Below are 21,492 nucleotides of genomic sequence, written 5' to 3'. Positions count from 1 at the left end.
TGTGTGTCTAAGTAGACGCAGACAGGCACAGTGGCGATTCTGGATCCAATTTCTCCAGTTATTTTTTTTCCTGTCCGTCGGTTCAGACTTCAATACCAAACAACCCGACAAGTGATCAGTGGCGCTGCTTGTCATCAGTCAAGGCAGCGACTGCTTGAGGACCCAGAGTTAACCCATAGTTAACACTGATGGACACTTCACTTTGCATCTCTTGTGTTTCATCATCAGTGTGTGAATGTGACCTGCGACGTAGAAGACACTTTGCGTAGTCAGAAAAGTTTTTAATGTTTCACTTAAACTTCGACTTGTGTGTTTCACTATTTAGTCCCCCCTCCCCCCCGTAACTTCTGGGAGTGATTGTGTCAGTAGAAAAAAAAACTTTCAGACTTTATTGTGTTTGCTCCGCTCCGTGCTGGAACTCTTCTCTGTGTGATGCCACAGAGAAGAAAACTCAGCCACAGTGACACGTCAGATTTCATCTCCCATCACTCCAAACTAAAAAAAACAAACACCACCCTATCAAAGAAAATCACATTTCAAGTCTTCACCCCTCGTCTCGCTGCAGAATAAAGCGAACACATCAGCCCTTCTGTGTGTGTGCATGCGCGTGTGTGTGTGTGTGTGTGAGAGAGAGCAAGGCTGTTTGGACTTTTGCACGTCGGGCTGTGTGAGTGGTGGATTTGAGTTGGCGCGAGGTGCGGCGCGCCTGCAGGCTGACGTCAGGCCTGCATGTCGAGAGATGGCACGGTCGGATGCTCTCTGCAGGAGGACATGCTTTGCTAAAGTTGGGACTGGGACGTGTCTCCACATGAGAGAGACGGCATGTGTTCTTTTTCCAACAGATGGCAGCGCCGGCTCCGGCGACTGCAGGGAGAAGACAGAGGAGGACGACGGCGGCGGCAGTCTGTGGTTTCCCCTCTTTTCGTCCTGTATTTATGACTTTTGCCTTTTATTTACCTCTTACCACGGCCCGGGGACAGAAACGTGGCAAGCCTTGTTTTTATTTGTCCCACGACGCCGGTTTGATCCTGGATGTGCCAAAGCTTTACAGCCACGTTGGCCTGCAGTTCCGCCGTTGTAAAATATGCAGCAATAAAAGAAATCATCCCTCTGGTTCTCATTATAGCTTTGCAAAATGGCTTCTTTAATTCCTAATGTTTTGGAAGGCTGTGACAGATTTTTTTTCTTCCTTTTTTTGTACGTGTGATCCCTCCGTGTTGAAATCGTCCCTGCGCTGGTTCCAATTGGTGGTTTCTGAAGCTGCACTGCTGGCGTGGCACACTCGCATGACAATATAAGTGAAGTATTTACTTTCTGTTTTTCCTGGAGATGTGTGGGCCAGACCTCTGCTGCCTCATAAGGCGCTCCGTGCCGGCTGCAGTCATTCCACATCGGCTGTTTGCGGGGGGGGAGGGGGGGACAGTTTCAGAAGGAAAACATCTGTTTGCAGAGATAAACATCATCGCAGCATCGCGGTCTTATGCATGACTCTGACTCTGGGTGCATTGTTTGGGTTTGTGCGTGATTAAGAGAAATTAAAGTCAGGATTTTAGGAAACTGCACCCAGCGTGTCACGCACAAGATGGATGATTCAGGTCGCACAAATGACTGATGCAGTGTGCCGCTATGATACAAGTAAGAATATAATCATACCAATATTTAGTTTGATAGAACAACAACAAAATTAAAATATTTCTTGGTTCTTGCTTTTTTTTTAAGTATCATTTGCCCAAAAAACCGCTTGACAACATTTCTGTACTGAAATCAAACATCCACTAAACAGACCTCTCCACACACGGAGGAGAGACGGAGGTGGATCAGTGAGGGGTAGAAGGGCTCGCCTCTGGAAGAACCTGATCCCCGCTGTTACAAACGGCCTCGCTGAGCCGGCCAGAGTGGAAAGTGTTTGTAGGATCCTCCGAGTTTTGTTCTTTGATAGGAATCGTCTGTCGGACAGAGACGATGCTGTGAAACAAGAATTCCTCATGGGGACGATAAAGTCTAAAGTTTATGTTAAGAATCGGGTTCAACTATCGCCACGGACATCCGATCAGGAAACACAAATCCAGACACGAAGCTTCATTTGTGGAGATTTCTTCGATTCAGTTGAAAAAGGTTGGAATAAAGAGGGAAACACGTAAACACACGAGGGATGTTTGAAGGTCAGAAGAGCGAGCGCAGTCTTTAAAGAAGATGTGATCAGAGGGGACGATGGAGCACGGAGGTCGTGTGCAGCGTGTGACCACTCCCTCCCTCTCACTGGCGGTCAGCTCTGATGATTATTTCCTGCTGTGTTCTTAGATCACTCAACCAGGGAGAGAAACCACAGGTCAGACTTGATCCTGGGCCGCCCACTCCAGTGACACATGTTTCTGTTTTGCATTCACACATGCAGCTCATCCTGAAAACTTCACGACTTTTTTTTTTTTTTTTTTTTTCACTAAGCAGTTTCGTTGTGTTCTTGGATTGCAGGATTTTAAACGTAATCATCCCTCCCTCTCCTTTCGCTGGTGGGGAATCTTCCTGAATATTTACCTGATGTGTTCACATAACAGCTTAACCCCGAATTGTCCCGGGCTACAGCGGAGGATTTCTGGACTGTTTATTCAGGAGTTTTGTGCATGTGAGAAAGCGCCCACGACTCTTATTTTCCTGTTCGGTGATTTTACAGCAATCACCTGTCAGAGCAGAGAAATACGATGGCAGAAGGTTTGAAGGTCTTTTAATGGGACAAACAGTTTAGTGTACATGTTAAAGCACTCACAGTAATCTTCTGTACACGCAGCCTTCGAACACGCTGACACCGAGCTTTCAACAAACACTCGTCAGCCTTGGAGCTTTTTTAAATCTCACAAAGAGCTTGTCAATAAATGTTGGATCAGTCGCACTCGACGCTCTGGACCTGAAGTGAAGGATGTCTGCTCTGCTGTTTTTGCCTCTCAGGTGCTAAATATTTTAAATGGATGAACTGAAGAGAGATGCAAACTAAACAAACACCTTTTCTCCTTTTCGTTGCCGCCCTCTCACAGGTAACGCATGTCAGAATGGCCTCCTGCCCGCTCTGATGCGTCCCGCCCTGCCCGCCGTCCAGACCTCACTGGGCGTGAAGCAGTTCCTCCCGTTTCCGTTGGATGCAGCGACGGCCGTCCGCCTCTTCCCGGGATTCAACGCGGTGAGTGTGCGGCTGTTTCAACAAACCCCGCTGTGTTCATTTGAATCTGTTTTCACGAGAAATGTACCGAAAGAGAAAATCACGGCAGATTGTCGGTCACCCTCGTCTCTGAATCAGCTGTTCGGTGGACGCTACAGTCCCCCATTTCATTTTTTATCTAACATTTATTTAACCAGGAAAAGTCTCATTGAGGTTAAGAATCTCTCTTACAGCAGAAATTAATGAGCTTCAGACACTTAAATGAAAGAATCACAAAAAATAAGAAACATTCAAGACACGGGATCAAACAGGGACCAAATCAAGTCCTTTAAAAAAACATCCAAAGAAACCAGCTTTGGAAGATTTAGAGTGTCTTAAAACCCATTCCGAGAAAAGGGAGCTGCTCCTATTTTTTTTTTCATTCAGTCCGAGCTCTAGTGATAGCTAAAAGGTAGAAATCCTGGCAGCAGAGATTGTAACTTTTGGAAGTTTGTAGCTCTGTAGATAAAATGGAAGCAGACCTCCAGGGCCGATGTCCGCTGATGACGATGTTCGCCTGTTGCGTCTTTGCGTCCCCTTCGTTTTCACCGTGAGCTGCACACGATTACAAGCTAAAAGCTGCCGTCTTCCTCCGCCTTAAGACTCAGTCATCTTCCTTTTTTTTTTTTCCTCTTTCATAAATGTATTCCTCTTTTCATCAAAGGCTTTCTCTGATACATCTCATTAAAACGATGCTTTCAGAGCAGGAACAGAAGACTCATGAAGGAGGAAAATGGTGTTGACACTTAAGAAGAGTGCAGCTCTCTTCGGGAGAAAAGTTAGCTTTACTTAACACATATTTATTCAATTTGTAAATTACACAAACAGTTCAAGTGGATATTCTGCCATTGAGTTCTATTTCTATTATTGAAAGCATATAATTTAATCATGCAGAAATGCAGAGGAGCATCCATGGAAAACATTAGGTTATTGTGATGGTGCACTTACTCTCTGGATCGTTTGCATATTCCGGCTCCGTCGTGGTGATTTAATGGCAGCTCTGCCTTCAGGCTCTAAGACCACACCTCATAAAGAGAGAGAGAGAGAGAGAGAGAGCATGTTGTTGCTCTGAGAGGAATCTGGCTGCGGAGTTCGACTCATCTCCTTGTTAGCATTCACATCTGTTTTTATTTTCTGCACAAAACACAGACACGTAGCTTACCATCGAGAAATGTTGGAAACTGGTCGGCGTCCTTGTTTTCTGGCTGCAGCGATCAGCAGCTCAGCCCGACGTCTCCTCGACAGACTTCATCACTGACATGCGCCGCAGGCGGGCGCGTGTTTTGAGCCGCAGACGTTTTTGCGAAACACACTCAACATTGCACCGGCAGCATTTCGACACTCCAGCACTGGGACTCTATGCAGAGTGGCTGTTTGCTACTGTACATATCCAGCACAGTTTGCCTTATGTCATGTGTCCCCGCTGCGGCTGCAGCAGGAAACTGCTCGGGGCCCCTGGCCAGAAGAGGGGGGCCCCCAACGGCTAACAAACTTTAAACCACAGCATTGCCTCAAAATGTGCAATTTTTGCAATGACAGTAGGAAACCCCCCTAATGGGGCCCCATCTGACTGCACTCACCTGCTAAGTGTTGCATGCATTAATGCTGTGAAAATAATATTGGACGCTGGTTGGAGGGGCCCCCACCAGACCCTAGAAGCGCCCCCTGTTGGAAGGTCGAGGGTTCGATGTCCAGCTCCTGCAGCCTGCATGTCTGATGCGTCCTTGGGCGAGGGACATAGAGACCAGACAGATTGTGATCCCTTTAGAGAGAGAGTCGTTCCTCATGTTGATACCTGCTTGTATTAACGTTTAGCATGTTCTACCTTTTAGAGCTCGCTGTTGGTTAAACAGGGCTGATGCATTTCAGAGACGCACCCTTGAATTGATCTCTCCTCCGGTACTGGCGAGAGGTATAAACAGCTCTCTGAAATGCAACGTTAGCATGTGGCTACAAAGACCTTATTGGATTTGCAATCTGCGAGGGCGCTAGCCTGCAAATGGAGCACTCAGCCGCTGCTCACTCACTGTAGCGGGACTCGCGTGCACGCTGCTATTCATCTATTGATTTCTCTCTTTGAAGGTAGAAAGTACTTACCAGGAAATATGTGGCCTCGCGCCGATCAAATCAGTGCGATCATCAAAAATATATGATGAGCCAAGGAAACTAAGAACACTCAGACAGATAGGAAGGCCTTTACTCCTTATTTTAGACTTGGGAGAGCTTGATTTAAATAAGCTGGATAGAGTTGAAATATGGATCACAGCTGGATAAGGGGGGGGGGGGGGTGTCAGAGAGAAAAGATGAGATAACCCCGGGGAGGAACGTTTCTGTGAAGACAGTTTCATGAGAAAGTTCAGGAATCTGCCTCCCCCCTTTTTTTCTCGCCTCGTCTAATCTGTATTTAACAGACTCGTCTGCAGATAATGAGTAATACACTGGGAGGCCTCCAAGTGGTGGAAAGCTGATACTAGATTAACACAAAGTAATCACCTCTCTCGCTCTCTGCTGCACACACACACACACACACTTCCTGCTCTCTCTAACCTCTGCTCTTCTCTCTCAGAATCTTTTTGTCTCTCAAACTTTCCTCCGAGCTGCTGATCAGACGATCAGCGGCAGAATGTGGAGCAGTCGGGGTTTATCTCAGAAACCTTTAGAAACAAATGTTCTCGTTCTGTTTTGCTACCTTGAGAAAAAAAAAATACCCAAAAAAACAAAAGGCACTTTGAACACCGGTGCAGGTTGGGTATTAAGGGTGCGGCAGAGGAGCCTGTTTGCCAGCGCGGAGGTCTGATCGGGTTTCTTTGTGACACATAAGAAATGTTTGACAAATGTTAGAAACAGAGCCGGGGGGGGGGGGGGGGGGGGGGGAGACCTCCGAGAGTCGTGGGAAGTTAAAACTAGAGTGAAATAAAGGAACACTTGTAGAAATGTGTGCTTTAGAATCTGTAGTGTTTGTCTCTTAAGTAAGGAAGTGAAAACCTTGAATACCCAGAGGAGGTTTTTTTTATTTGATTTAGCTGAAGAAGGAGAGAGATGAAAGGAAAAGACGAGGAGGATGAGAGTGTCAGGTGAGACGAGTAAAGTGAAGGAGAGAGACCTTTGATTGAAAGTTGGCTTCAGGTGAGTTTGATCAGCAGCTGCAGCACCAAACTGCAGAGCAACAGGAGAGAGAGAACCACACACACACACACACACACACACACACGTATGCGCGTAACGCTTAACTTTGATTTTGTATGGCTCACTTTTCACTCATCACTTTAGTTTAATAACTAATAACGAAAAAAACTGCTTTAAAAATTGAACAGATGTTTTTTTCTACATCTCTCAAACAACTCCCCCCCCCACACACACACACACAAAACTACCAAGCAATCTTTTTCTTTTCTTTTTTTAACCCTTGAAATGCCAGTTTTATAACTTTATGTTACTGTTGATTTCATGAAAAAAAAAAAAACTAAAACTTTTTTTGTTTTTTTTAAAATCAGTCTTGGATATGTCAAAGGTTATCCCAAAATATTGACTTTGATGAATTTAAAAAAAAATTTTTAGTGTCAATTTTAAAACGTGTTACGCTCTTGTGTCATTGAAGCTGCAGGTCTGCGATAATAACCGTTCACAGAAACAGCAAACAGCTGTTGGAATGGGCTGCAGCACATTTCACGAGTTACACATCAGGCTGTGGAGAGCTTCCCACTGAGAGCGCACACTTTGGATCTGCTGGGTGAGGTCAGACTTGTTTACGTGCCTCCGGGGCTCAATAAACACTTAGACATCGTCAATGAGAGAGGGGAAAAAAACAAAACAAAGGCAAAAACCCCCGAAAAGAGATGAGAACGTTTGTTCCATTGATGTGCTGCAGAAATGAGGACGCACTTCATCCAAGGAAAGTCACATTATTGGAAGTGTTTGAGCTAAAAAAGCGTGTCCACACCTGCATGAAATGGGACTAATACCAAAGTTTCATGTCGTGTCTTTTGCACAATCTTGTTCTGGGCTAACAGACACGATCAGGAAGTCCTTCACCGCAGGGCAGGAAAAATATTTGTTATCAGATTTTCTCTCCTCGGCCTTCTTCACCCCCCCCCCCCTCGGTGGTTCCTTTAAAAACAATGAAATGTTACAGAAAAATGTGGCTTCAGGACAAAAAAAAGGCCTCGTGCATGTTCCCACACGTGCTCTCTGACACACACAGAGCAGTGCAGAGGGCTTCGAGGAGGCTCCAGTGTGAGGGAAGCTTCTAGAAAGAACATGTTGTAGTTGAGAGCAGGGTGCAGGAGGCGATCAGCCGAACACGTCGCCGTTTAGCCGGCGTGTTTTATTAGCAGGTGTCGAGCAATTTATGAGCAACTTTTATGTCCGTTCACTCACAACAACACAAGTCGCTGCTGATTGATTTAACACAGACCGTTTTTTATTGACGTGTAATTTACGTTGGTCATGTGTCTGTACAGGTGTCGCTCTTTTAGGATCCATCCATCATTTACATATCGGTGTCTGCAGACGCTCAGTTTTTTGGGTCTCTTTTAGGAATGTTGCACAACTAAAAAAACAAAAAAAAAACTATCTATGCGACTTTTTGCTTCCTTATTCAAATCATCGACAGGATTTAAAAGCATTTAATTCAGCTTTCGGGGGGGAAAAAACAAATACAGAAAAACAGACAAATATGCAGGACAATATCCCGAATTTACGACTTTTATTTTTGTTGCTGCGGTGTAAAAAGAGGCATCGATATATATTTTTTTAACTAAAACTAAACCTTATAAATCTGGTGACCAAGCAGCAATCTCTGGTGTTGAAAAATGTAGAAGTGAAAAACGCTGCAGTTCCTCGATTGTCCACGAGGCTGGATCCAAACGCCCCACACATCTGTACCCACCCTGTGGTAACTTCTACTCATGAAAGAAACCAGTCGACAACTTCATGTCCACGCACAGTATTCACTCTCTATCTAGAAACTGGCACGAGTTTGATTACAGAAACATGGAGAATGTGGCGCCATGCTGCAATCGTGAGTATCGTCGAGTAACGTTCAAGTACAATAGCAGCAAATGGGAAAACCTAACGAAAACTAATAACATAAACAACAGCGCCCCCTTGTGGGCACAGGCAACCCTGTAATTAACCTCGTTAGGTTTAGCATCAATTTAAAATACTCACATTACAACATGTTAATACGTCCGTTTGGACCAGTACAAAAAACAACAGCAAAGAGAATCACTCCCATGATTCCCCGCCAGCCTCGACGCCATTCTCTACTTGCCTGCACATTAAACACGTTTTACAATTACACAATTGAATCTATTTTATATTCTCACTCCTTTATAGCGCCGAGATCATTAAAGCACTCTTAGCAGCAGCTCAGCTAGTCCTGTAAATAAATACATCAGACAGACCCTCCTTCATCGAAGTCATGGAAAAGTATCTGTTGCAATCAGCATTTTTTGGCTTCGTCCAACCTGACATTCATCATCATCAAGGAAAAGCTCCAGTGTTTTGCTTTGTTCCACTCCAGAACCAGAACTTGGATTCGGAGTAGCTAAAATGACCTCATGTTTCACTGCAAACGCTTATCTATGTTTTGCGAAAGAATTTTCTCGACCATTTAAGGAGAAATTGAATCTTTTCGCCCATGTGAAAATCGTCCAACATCGCTGCACACTTTGATTAAAACAGACCATTCCAGCTAAGCTTTCAACGCCGTCTGTGACTGGATGTTAATCGACGTGCAGAAAACCTGAGGAGGACATGTGGTTTGTTTGCTGCAAAGAACCCGAGCTGGATCTTTGGAGAAGTTTCAGGATTGCTCTGCAACTTTGCCGTTGATTAAATCAGGCAGGAGTTATTGAAATTGCCACCTGGAAAGAAATGGAGCAAACCTGAGAAGAAGAAAAGGAGAAGAAAATGGCAGTGAGAGCTCAAGGGGAACGAGGGAGTTTTGGAGTGTAATGGAAGAGAAAAGTGAAATTGGGGGAGGGGTGGATTAGTTAAGAGAGAGGGAGAGAGCGAGCGAGCGAGCGAGAGAAGGTGTGTGTTTGTGGGTATTTCAGTCGTTTCTCTCTCTGGCCCTGGAAATAAGATCTATCTCACCCGTAGCCTGCATTTGTCTTGGAGAAACAATACAAACTCCATTTCCCCCTGCAGAGTCATCAGGAATGTGATTTATCGATTCTGTGCGCTGATCTGCACGCTGGGAAAATTGCTTTGTAGTCCTGCAGCAAGAGCAGCGGCAGCAGCAGCCGCCGCGGCGACACACGGGCCTCGATCAGTCTGCACGCACGACGGCATCTCAGTCCATCGCAGTGTGTACCCAGCCGCGCTAAGTCAATGTTAGCATCGATGGCTGAAATGGAAATGTGCTCTGTGACAAAGCAGATAACACGGTGAAGCCAGAGGAGTTCTTTTTGTTGGGGAAGTATAAATCCTGGTTAGTTTTCACAGAGGAAACGATCAAGAAAGAGACAGATGAGGCGAAGCACGCCGCCGCCTGGTTTTTGTGTGTGGTCCGATTCACTCGTGTTTTCTGCCCACTGACTCGATGCTTGCTGGTCTGATTCCCTCTCCTCTTTGTTTTTTCATTTTTATTTTTTACTTTTTTTGTCGTGTTATCAGCAGGTAGAAAAACTCAAACATAAATGCACACCCAAGAAATATTAGCTTCATTATGTGTGTGCGTGATGGTATGAGAACTCAAAAGGCGACGTCAGCAAAGCAACAGGTCGACTAAAGGACCACGTGAAAGAAAAACTAGTTTTATCACTTTTAAAGGCATTAAATAAAAAAAAAAGAAAGTTTCTTCTTCTATAAAAAAAATTAAACAAGTCTCAGGCTGACTCTTCTTATAATCAGGGTCATCTTAAATGTGTAGGTCTTAAAATATAGGTATGTGGCTCAATCTCTAGGGACATGGGTTGGGAACTGGAAGGTTGCTGGTTCAAGTCCCAAATCTGGAAATGGGTCTGTTAGCTGGAGAGACGCTATGGCGCCCATTATCAAGGTACTAAAATCCCCCACCAGCTCAGGAGTGCCCCTCCCCCGTGTGTGTGTGTGTGTGTGTGTGTGTGTGTGTGTGTGTGTGTGTGTGTGTAGCATGTTCAACAGCAGAGAGTAAACTTGCATTTCCTTTAATAAAGAAAATCTTCTATCTTAGTTTTTAAAAACAACATGAAAGAAAACCTTGAAGGGTTCATGATGCTGAAATATCTGTGCGGCTCCTCCCTGTCCTCCTCTTGATGCTTTAGTTTTTTTATTGTTGACTTTCGAATGACAAACGAAGCGTGGCGTGTGTGTGTGTGTGTGTGTGTGTGTGTGTGTGTGTCGGTGTAATGAAGAGAACAAAGGGCGAGTAAGGCCTGCTCGGCAGACTCTCGTTTGATTTACACATGTCCCATAAACATCTAATGGACTCTGTAAATCGTATTCTCGGGGGGGGGAAGCATGCACGCACAAAAAAAAAGAGAACGGCAGAGGAATGATCAAAGGTGGAGAGCGAGCGGGACCACCACGGTGCCACGCAGCCGCCTTCCCTCCAGCGACTCGCACCTGCTGCAGAGCACAGGAGTGAATATCTGAGTCATGTGCGGCGCGGCGGCTCTTATCATTTCTCGCTGGAGCTCCGGGGCTTTTTAACCCCTGAACTGAGTGGAAGCTTTATGTTGGCCGAGCTCGTCTTGATGTGTTCTCCCACGATAATAATTCACTCTCGCTGGAAATCTGCCAGCTAGCTCTCGCTCTCTCTCTCTCTCTCTCTCTCGTGGAATGCAGAGATAATAGAGGCGAGCTCAAGATGATTTTTTATGGAGGTGCTTAGTGCCAGCTTCCCAGGCGAAAATCAGAGCCGATACTGTAGTCTGAAATAACCTGCTACTACTGTTCACTGAAGTCAGGTTAACAGCTCTCACACTCCTCTGTGTGTCTGTGTGTGTTTAAATCCTGTGAAATGTCAACCACTGTGATAATTAATGATCACAGTAGTTTGAACTGAATGAGAGCGATACGTATTTGTTTCAGAGCTCTCTCTCTCTCTCTGCACATCAGAGGCTTGGATGGAGGACAGAAGTGGGAGACAGAAGCAATCTGTTTTTGCTTATTCGACGGCGTTGCCATGTGTTGCGAGGTTCTTTTGAGGGGATAACAAAAATATGTCAGCTTTAACCGCCCATCTGGTCATCTTAAAACAGAATACTTCTCAATTTGAGAATTCGAGAAGGTATGTAGCGGTTGAACACGGAAGAGGGTGTTTTAGATTTCAGGTTTAAGGGGTCTCACTCGATTCCTGCAAAACACAAACTTTGAGATTCATCGAAGCCGCCGCCTCGTCGTTGGACTCCGGGTTTTAAAACTGATCAACGAGCAAACAAGCCGAAAAAGTTAGTTTTCGGTTCGTAGTTAGTTAATGATCACAATGTGAAACACATTATTATGATGTTGACAAAGTTTGAGTGAGGTCCGACTGGTAATCTGTTGTGTTACATTCTGTTAAAGATTATAACTGTTAACCAGGAGAAAGACGAGATGTTGAAGAGATAGAAATAAATATTAAAAAAAATTTAATTAGCTGACGACTTTAAGACAAGACATTAAAATCCAAGATATGTTCCCTTCCTGTGAGTGAAATCAACCTGTCAGTTTACAAGCAAGAGCAGTGTGTGTGTGTGTGTGTGTGTGTGTGTGTGTGTGTGTGTGTGTGTATGTGAAGCAGCAGCAGAAAGAGCATGAGCTGACGTGATAATGAGCAATGAGCTAAAACTAGCCTAGCAAAGCAGTGAGTGTGGTATCTCAACATTAGTAGTTTTTATAAAGCGAAGACTTCTTCTTGTAATTGAACTTTAAAGGGTTAAAGAAGACAAATGAACACTGGTGATCTGGTAAGAGGATCGCCACCGGCGATGTTGGGAAATCTTGGTGGAAAAGTACAAAACTTGCTCTTATGATGAGTCTATGGAGTACTGGAACCTGGTCTTGGTCTACAGGTCTTGATCCCTAAATGTCTCTCTCTGGTCTCCGGTATGTCTTGGTCTCAGTTTGCGTGGTCTTGTCTTCAACTCGAGTACAGACGAGTCAGATTAGCGTCTCCTTCACCATTGTTGCTGCCAAAGCTGATATCAGAAGTCCCGCCCCTTCTTGATTTTGATTGGTCGTTAAGGAAGACATCGATGAGCGTCAAGCTGTTTTAACTGAGAGCGCTGTGAGGACAATGACAAAATAAACAGCGGACACTCCGGACCCTTTTAAACGCTGAGCTACGATTGGTTCTGTCTTGAAAACGCTTCCTTTGGCCACGCCCCCTCATGCCTTCATGCGTCACAAGTCGACTCGGTTGACACAGTTAGCGGTAACGCCATAAAGAAGCTCTGGGTTCATTTTCACTCTGACCCTAAAAACACTCTCACAGTGCTGCTATGTGTGTGTGTGTGTGTGTGTGTGTGTGTGTGTGTTTACACAGTATGAGGTCATTATTGTAGTCAGAGAGGGGTGACGTGTAATCGTCCAGCCAGCGGCCCACATTTACACGGAAACCAACCCGCCTCTGTGACTAACTCCACTCTGTCTTTGTACCTTTGAAACAAAATGGCGAGCGTAGAAAGTGGAACAGTCCCACTTGAGACGGCGAGTATGAAAGGGGCTGTACATGATTATAGGACGGTGGGGCTGGGTTTCACTTGGCGGCGTTTTAAGGTCACATTATGATCTTAAGATGTCAGTAATGACATTCGATAAGCTTGTAAGAAGTTTTCTGGCTTCACAGATTAATCTTCCTTCTCTCACACATTTACAGCCGGTGCCACTGGAGGCCTGAGTCTGTTGTTGCTTAGCCAGAAAAGATGTGGTTCATTTTTTTTCTCCTCCCGTTGAGGCGGCAGAGATTGATTCTGCCTCCAAGCAATGTTTACATCAAGAAACTATAACAAGCTGCACGCTGCCAACATGTGAAAAATGGTAAAAGCAGGACGAGTATCCTTAAAGACAGCTGTTGAGTCGACTTTCCCAGAGTCGAGTCTGACAGCCGTCCCTCAGTACTCGTGCTCTGTGTGTGCGTGCGGCGGGGTTGGCCCGGTGCTTTACCATGTTTCATCATCAAAGCAGAACCATCTGGATCGGAGTTCAGGCAGTTTGCACCTGCAACACCATTGTTCCCATAATGAAAAGCACACCAGTCCCAAAGGGAGACTTCAACGGTGTCTTTTAGCGCGGAGACAAGGTTGACCTGGGAGTTTACGAGAACCAAGGACTCCGCGGAACGAGTCCAACTTTTGACGAGCGTTGGATCCGCGACGTGCCAGGGCTTCCAGGTCCATGCACACACACACACCCATGCTCTCTCACGAGGGAGAGCGAGTTCACATAAATGTGTCCTCTGCGTGCTCCAAGAACTCAAACTAGGGTTGACCCGCAAAATCCTTTGGATCCGGAGCCCCCCAAAGAAGAAGATGGAGAGTTTTTAGTTTATTTTAAACATGTAAAAATTAAAGAGAGAAGAAAGCAAAACGTAAAAAACACTGAATGACATGAAACAAACAAGCTCTCAAATACTTTCTAAATAAATGTGATGTACACGGGAAGTAGAACATGAACTGATTTAATCCCAACTCTTCTCCATCAATTCATGCATTAATCAAAGTTTTTAACGAGTGTATGTTTTTATATGAAACATACATTTTTACAACGTATTCCAATGTTAAACAGTATAAACAAGAAACACCCACATACCCTTAAAGATCTATATATAAATATTTACATGTGATCACATTGTTATAGAGAAAATAAGTTCCTCGTGAAAATCGTATTTTTATAACCCTTCTGTAACCGTTTCCCGACATGGAGCGGGAGAAACTGGGTTGTGATCGGCTCTGATCGGGGAAATACAATCATGCAATAAAATGCAAGAACTGTGATTGTGCTGCAGTTTTTAACCAGCAGGAAAAAGAAGCCCCACAAATGCAGCACTGGTCTTTAACATGAAGCAATAAGAGGCTGATAATGTGTAAATATATGTGTAAGTAAATAAATGAGGAGCAGTGAGGCAGGGAGAGTTGATGCACAGCATGCTCGCTCAGCAAACTTCCTGCATTAAGTGAAGCTGAAGAACGGCGTCAGTGAGAGCAGGATTAGAAACTTGATTCCCTTCAGGGCCTGTAATTTACGGGGGATTCATCGCACACGTTGCATTGTTAAGACTCAGTGTCTGCAGGTGGCTCATGCATTTTTCTATCCCAGGACATTGATTTTGGAAATCCAATAGATGGCCACACTCCTCGAGCTCCTCTCTCATTACCACGGTACCAGCGTGGGCCTGATATTCATGGTGGAATATTACGAGAAGATAAATCGTTTAATCTTAGTTTTTATTGAACCCTGTCATGAGTGAGACACTCCCCCCTTCACCCCCTGGGTGAGGCTTAAGCAGCCTGATAGAATGATGGATTAGAAATTAGCCTGTGAGGGAATTTAGCAACAAAAAAAAAAAAACACGATCGAACTGCATCGGCTTGACTTTCTCCGCACGGATGGTGATTTATATGCAAAAACAACTCACAAAGTCCCGACGTTGCACTTTTTCAGCTTATTAGGTACATGCTTAAAGCCAAATACATTTTAGTAAAGCACATCAGCTTCATCAAAAACGAAATATTACACCACCAAAATGACTCTTTTCTGTCTCCATAAAGCTTCCCACATTGTTTGTCTTCTGATACCTCATGTTATTGTTTCATGACTGACAGATTTTCCAGTCCAAAAGATCGTGGATGTCATGTGACCTGTGCATGTGAGTCAAATGAACAGAACACACATGAAGGCGGTTAAACTGGGCTGCAGAGCAAACGGCGTCATAGTTCACCAAATGAGCCAATGTGCAGTCATTTCTATGGACGTAAGCCTCGTTAGCAAAAAAGCGTCTAACGCGCCGTGGACACTGAGCTTCACTGCGGAGTCAGCGTGCAGACAATCTGTCTCCACGTTCAGAGCGATGCAGGAAACTTTTCAGTGTGTCTGTGCCTCGATATCATCAGCTCTATATGCTTTGTGAGTTCCACCTGGAGACGGAGCAGATGAGCAAATGGGAGCGAATGATGAGCGCAGTGTTTGGATGTGTTAGTGGCCGCAGTCCAGTCTGAGTGAACCGGGCCCTCGGCTGGCAGGACGGGCACAGATTCTCAAAGAAACTACTCCAAAATCTTGCAGAAAGTGTTTCCAGGATGTAAGCCATGAGTGTAGACACAAAAAGCCTCCACTCCATGAAAATCCCCAAAGATGAGGAATGAGAGCGTCCAACCAGCTTAAATATCTGATTAGTGCTCTCTGACTCATTTCCACCATTTTATTAACAATGAACAATGATGAGGCCGACAGCAGGGTAGCCAAGCTACCCCCTTGTGAAGTCTGGACCCTGGTGGAGGGGGCGATGTGATGAGGAGGCTGGATCTGAACTCTGCAGAGCTGGACTGGAGGTGACGGGCAGGACGGAGGAACAGAATGACAAAGTGACCGAGGAAGAGACGGATAAGGTTTTAAAAAGTGACCGCAGCAGGATGATTGGTTGAGCCAGGTTGAATTGTAATTTAAAGTTGTCATTTGTTGTGCAGAGGTTGGCGTCCTCGTGTACGGAGGCTACAGTCCTCAACGAACGCGGGCGACACTGGTTCGAATCCGGCCCTAACCCTAACCCTTACCCATCCCTCTAATAAAGGCAAAAAAAAGACGGTCACCAGAGCAGGAGGACGGAGGAAGTGTTGGAGAAGTTTTGTGCTACGTTGAAGGAAGAAATCGAATAAACGTGAGAGAGGAAAAACAAGTCATGCTGCTTGAACTTACGCTGAGCTCCTTTTTCCTTTTAGTGTTAAATAAGGTCGTTTGGAAAAGACGGGTTACTTAGCTTCAAAAGGCCACAGCGAGACGCCCATTAGATCGTGTGAGGAATAATTACTACTTAAAAAAAAGACTGGGAGGTAGCGTTGCTGTCAGCTTTAGCTCCGTACGAGCTCGACTCTTGGAACAGTGTGATGCTGCTATATGGAGTGAGACGCTGGAAGGTTGTGGGAGGGGGAGTTACGCCGTTACATTTTTATCTTTCATCACAGCTGGACGAGGGACAGACTGAGAGGCTGCCAAAAGCCTTTAGGGAGCTCTCCCCCGGTTCAATATTTCATCCTGATGGGGCCCGTCGGTGTAAGAGGGGTCAGCGGGGTGAAGAGCGATGGGAGAAATCCGGAGGAGACATTCATACCTGGTAAAAAACATTGTGTCTAAGAGAGAGAGAGGGAGAGAAGTGCAAAGAGAGCAGAGAGAGAGGTAAGAAGGGCGCAACTGAAATGTCAGGGTTACAGAGATATGGAGAAAGCAAAGTAGGGGAGAAGAAGAAGTGGTGTCTGGAGCAGGAAAAAAAAAAGTGCGAGTTGTCGGGTGAAGAGTATTTTCATGTCGACAAAGACAGACAGTGGAGGAAAATGGAGTGCTATGTTTGACCTGCCTTACAATAAAACAGCCAATTTCTCTTCCTCATTTCTGTCCCTTTCCCCTCATTCTGCGATTGTATTCCTTCATCGCCAAAGCAACCTTTTAAAAAATATAATGAGGCGAGTTCATACAAATAAGTGAAAGAGACATGATTAAACATTGTTCTCGCTCCCAATTAGTCTGCGTTGGCTAAACGGAGAGAGAAAGAAGTGAAACGTTGGTACCTGAAGCGGGTTTGATGTTCCTCACAGATCCGTCGATCTCAAAGAAACGACAGAGCCTTCACTCGAGAGTGAAAGCAGACAAACGGATGGAAACCGACTTTTTTTCTCCCAAAAACTTTGAGACGTTCAATCAGATCTTTAGTAACTCATTTAAAAACTAATAAGACATGAGAGAAGCCTTTGAAGACAGAAAGCAGATTTTATGAATTTCATTCAAAGCACAGACTGAATTTTCCGACCCAGTGAAGCGCTCCACAATGAAATCTCTCGGTTTTGTCTTCTTCCTATCCATCCATCAGTCGGGTCGTCCTGTGTGTGTGTGTGTGTGTGTGTGTGTGTGTGTGTGTGTGTGTGTGTGTTAAAGTCATTATACCCGTCTCATTGCGCACAAAGCATCCTTATATTTTCTGCAGATATATTTAGCATCTAGTATTGTCTGAGCTATCTTTCATAACGGTGGTAAAAAATGACGGCCACTTTAAAAAATAAAGAAGCAGCAGTTCGGCCCTGTGCACATCCTGTCGCTATGACAACAGTCTGTTGACCTCAACCGCTGTATGACCGACACTGTTTCTTCTTCCTGCATGTTTTTTTTTTTTTTTACTCCAGCAGACGCGAAGCAAAGAGGACGATGGTACAACGCAGTGTGTAGGCGGGAAATCTACAGGGAATATCCTGCGTTTGTAAAAGAGCGCCCGGTAGACGCCGACAGCGTCTTCACTTGACAAAGTTGAAGTTCATCTTGAGCACTTCAAATGTTTGCACTCAGAAAAAGAAAAAAAAAAAGATAGCCACTATACTTATTCTGCTCTCTACTTATTGAACATTTAAAAAAGTTTGGCGAGGGGCCTTGACGGGAAAGTCCGAGTAGACCTTCAGAGTTGTTGGTCTTGGCACAGCTTTAATCTTTACTTCCATTCCTCGTTGTCTTTTCTACACCACATTTCCCTGTTTGCTTTGCACACGTGTAACATGATGACCTGCAAGACGATGTGCAACGCTTTATATCCGTAGTGTCTCAAAAGATGAAGAACACAGAAGTTTCAAATCTCATTCAGTGAGGTTTACATCCAGGCCCTTCATTAGATCAATTATTGAGTACTATGGTTTTGGGCCCAAACACATGCAGGACCATGCATTGGAGATATGGCTAAAATAAAGGTTTATTATCAGCGGAGAGTGCGGAGGAGAAGTGGCATGGCGGGTTGGAAATGTCACGTTTACGGAGGATGAGTAATGGACCAGGGGAGAGAACTGTTCCAGCACAATCCAGGAGCTGAAACTCAAGTAACAAAAGAGGCAAACTGAAGAAGCCTCTCTCTCTCTCTTCCAATTATCTGGCAGTGAATGGGAGAAGAGTCGGGGTAGAAACGCTCTTCGTCGATGAGTAGATAGGACAAGAGGTGAGGGATATACAGTATGTTTTCAAATTTGACACACGTGACTCGAAGTTTGAACTGATCAGTGTTTTGGGGCTCAAAGGTCAAGGTCAAGGTCACGATGCTTGGGAAGGGGGAATCGAACCTGGATTATCCCACAGTCTGCGGGCTTTATAGGGCTGTGGTTCTTTAAGCTGTAATCGTGCATTTGCTCTCATGAGAAATAAAAGTTCAGTCAACACTTTTCTTAAAAACAGAATGATGATAAGTCTGATTGTGTCACACAGTGTCTCTGGCTATATCATGCTGAGGGTTGACTTTTCAAACCCTACAGCTGGACCCATCCCTGCATTTTGTTTTTAGTCTTCCTGAAATATTCCTCCCTGAACACTTTGGTCCGCCCCTCCTCACTCTCCCTCCTCCTAACTCACGATGCTCTGTATTTTTCTATGAACACCTGGAAGCCTGCGCTGCCTCATTATAATCCAATGAAAAGCCCTCTTTGGATTTGACTTGCTAATTCTTGAAGTCCCCCCCCGCCCGCCCCCCTTTTTACCCCCCGGGTGGCAACGATCTACGACGTCGGGCTGATGATGAACTAACGGACTGGGTCAGGCGGCGGAGGTAATTGGGAGACACATAGGTGGGAGGATTATATTTGACAGGTCATTCATCCCACTTTAGTTAATAGTAAGCGAGGCTGGTCGACGTGAACGCAGCATTTAGACCTCAGTGGTGGAGTCTCATAGCCCGGACAGTCTGCACGGCTTTAATAGATAGGAATGTATATTTTTACATCCCTCTTCCTCCATCACAGGATAGATTCCCGAGCAGCTTTGAAGCATGTGAAGAGAACAGCCAGTATAAACACCACATGCCTCGCTCATTCAAATACGACACTCGTTGTATATAGAGGGTAATAACACAGGCGTCTGTTGCACAGGTACGCATGTGTCACCCAGCAGCCCCACACACAGAGTATAGTTTGACATATACCTTTGCAAAGACCTCATTATAAAGTCTCCAGAAAGGAGGTCAAATTAAAACATGTTCCAACCCTTTCACAGTGCAGGCGCAAAATTGATTTAAGCCCTCTTCCATTTTTCTCTTTTTTTTTTTCTCGCAGCACTTTACATCAACTCTGGGGAAGGTATTGCAGCAGACATCGGTGTAATGTATTCTGGATGCCTGTGACCCCCATGGTTGCTTTTAGTTTTTGTCCGTACCGTTTTGAGAATTAATCGTATGTAGTTTCAACATGACGGGATTTCTTTCTCTTTAAAATCGCTTCCAGCTTAAAAACCTGCTTTCAGGTGAAAACACATTAGCAACCACCGTGGTGTGTAATTTGTTTGACCACATTAATTATGAATAAACATAATGCATGCATAATGGAGAGAGGGTTGAGATATTATGTGGACGAAAAAGCTGCCATATTGTTTTTGTCTTATCAACCTAATGCACACCTGTTTTAATGCTTTATTAATGAAACGCTGGTTGGCAGCGTCAGAGCGGAGAAATGTGTGTACTCAAGGTTCTCTGCAACAACTCTGCAGACGTTTCGTCTTTAACAGCAGGATAATGTGTTTCTACTTCTTAGTGGATGATTGCAGTCGCAGTTGTGAGAAAATGAGCTATTCTGTCTTTGTCCTTTAGACCAAATCTGCAACCTTTGAAAAATGAAGGCGATAAAAGGAGGGTAAAAAGGTGCAGTTCCTCAAGTGTCCACTTGAGGCTGATTCATGTAAAATGTAAAATTTTTAGAAGAAATAAACAATAATTTAGAGCCTTTTTCTGATTTATTAGTTCATGTGTTTAGTGGGGCGGTTGTGGATCAGGAGTCGGTCTGTGACGCAGAAGCTTAAGGCGAATAATGGGAGTGATTCTCGTTCACAAAAAAGGGGTTTCACCTTTGTCCCACTGGAGCGCAGCCATGATCAGCCGTGCACGACAAGATCACGCTGGAATAGAGAGGAAAAAAACATGAGGATGTCTTGTTGTTCGTTTGGTTTCTGTTTTGACGTAACGTTGATAAAGTGATGATAAATACGATCCTGAATCCGGAATATTGTGTTTTATTTTGAAATTTAAGGGACGCTCTGTGTGTTTCCTTGTCTGACTTCCTGTCCTGGTTTTTCCATTGGAAAATAAAAACCATGATTGAAACACCATGATTGAACTACGGCGTAGTGTGCGGCGCCGTCGGACCGTTGCTAACTGGGAGATAATAACTTTACGTTTATCCCGTGTTTGAGCGTTCAGTTATCTGCAAGGTAATGATTGATTTATAAGTGTTTTGCTCCCTGAAAGGAATAGACATCCCCAAAAAGGTTTGAGAAGCCAGAAATGACTGCACTGAGGCAAGACATGGTTTATTGGTATTGAGGTATTGATCTGTCAGCTCTCTGCAGTTTTGGGTCTTTTTTTTGTTTTTTTCTGCATACGGCAGTAAAAAGTGACTTTTTGCTCCTTCAAAGCGAGCAAGTTTAGACAGTTGAATTGAACAAAAATGTCACTGAATTGATTATCTGATACTTTTATATTTTATTTCAAGGCCAGCCTGATTGTTTGACTCTAACTCTCTCTGTCACTCACAATCCCTTATCGGAGGCGGCTGGCGTTCGAATCGTTGTGAAACTTAATCAGACAGCATGAACTGCGGGTTTTCTGTCCCTCTTTATCAGTCGTCTGCTGCAAAAGTCAGCCCGTCTCCGCCGCCATTGCTGCTCGTCACTGTCTCGACCTGTCACATTATCCGGCAGCTCTGAGTGGGGGAGCGTCAGCGGCGGCCGCTGTGCTGAACTTTGAGACGGACAGGCCTTCTGTGGGCTGTCAGATAGCATCCAGAAAATGACCTGCTTATTCTGCCTCGCTGTCGACACGGCGACGGCGTCTCCCCAGACAGAGAGACATCAGCGCACGTCGCCCGACAGAAGAGCCAATGAAAGGAGACACCCACAGGCAAGCGACGGAGACAAATACATGTTTTTACGTCGCTGCAATAACTTTACCTTGATTCGGTTTTTAGAGGACAGCGGAGACAATAAATGGACTATCTCACTCAGCCGCCATCTTTGAAACCTGCCTGTAGATCAGACTTTAAGGTCACATCCTCATAAGATATAAAGACATTAAAGAAGGAAAGAGAAAACATAAAAAGATCAGACAAAAGAAATGTGAGGAAAGCCTGATTCCTCATGAGGTGAAGAAAGTTGCTCAGACTTGTTTGTATCAG

At 44.7% G+C, this 21,492-nt stretch overlaps 1 protein-coding gene across 1 annotated transcript in view; it reads left to right on the top strand.

The window, feature by feature from the left end:
* Window positions 1-21,492, top strand: part of znf385d (zinc finger protein 385D) — a 76,057-nt gene that overhangs the window by 6,707 nt on the left and 47,858 nt on the right. The window contains exon 2 of the mRNA XM_079344206.1: window positions 3,030-3,172. Within this exon, the coding sequence (XP_079200332.1) occupies window positions 3,030-3,172 (143 nt within the window). The remainder of the gene's footprint in view (window positions 1-3,029; window positions 3,173-21,492) is intronic.

Source organism: Symphodus melops, assembly GCF_947650265.1.
Source record: "Symphodus melops genome assembly, chromosome: 5".
Classification (NCBI taxonomy): domain Eukaryota; kingdom Metazoa; phylum Chordata; class Actinopteri; order Labriformes; family Labridae; genus Symphodus; species Symphodus melops.
The sequence above is the reverse complement of the archived record's forward strand: the minus strand, read 5'-3'. Positions and strand labels throughout refer to the sequence as shown.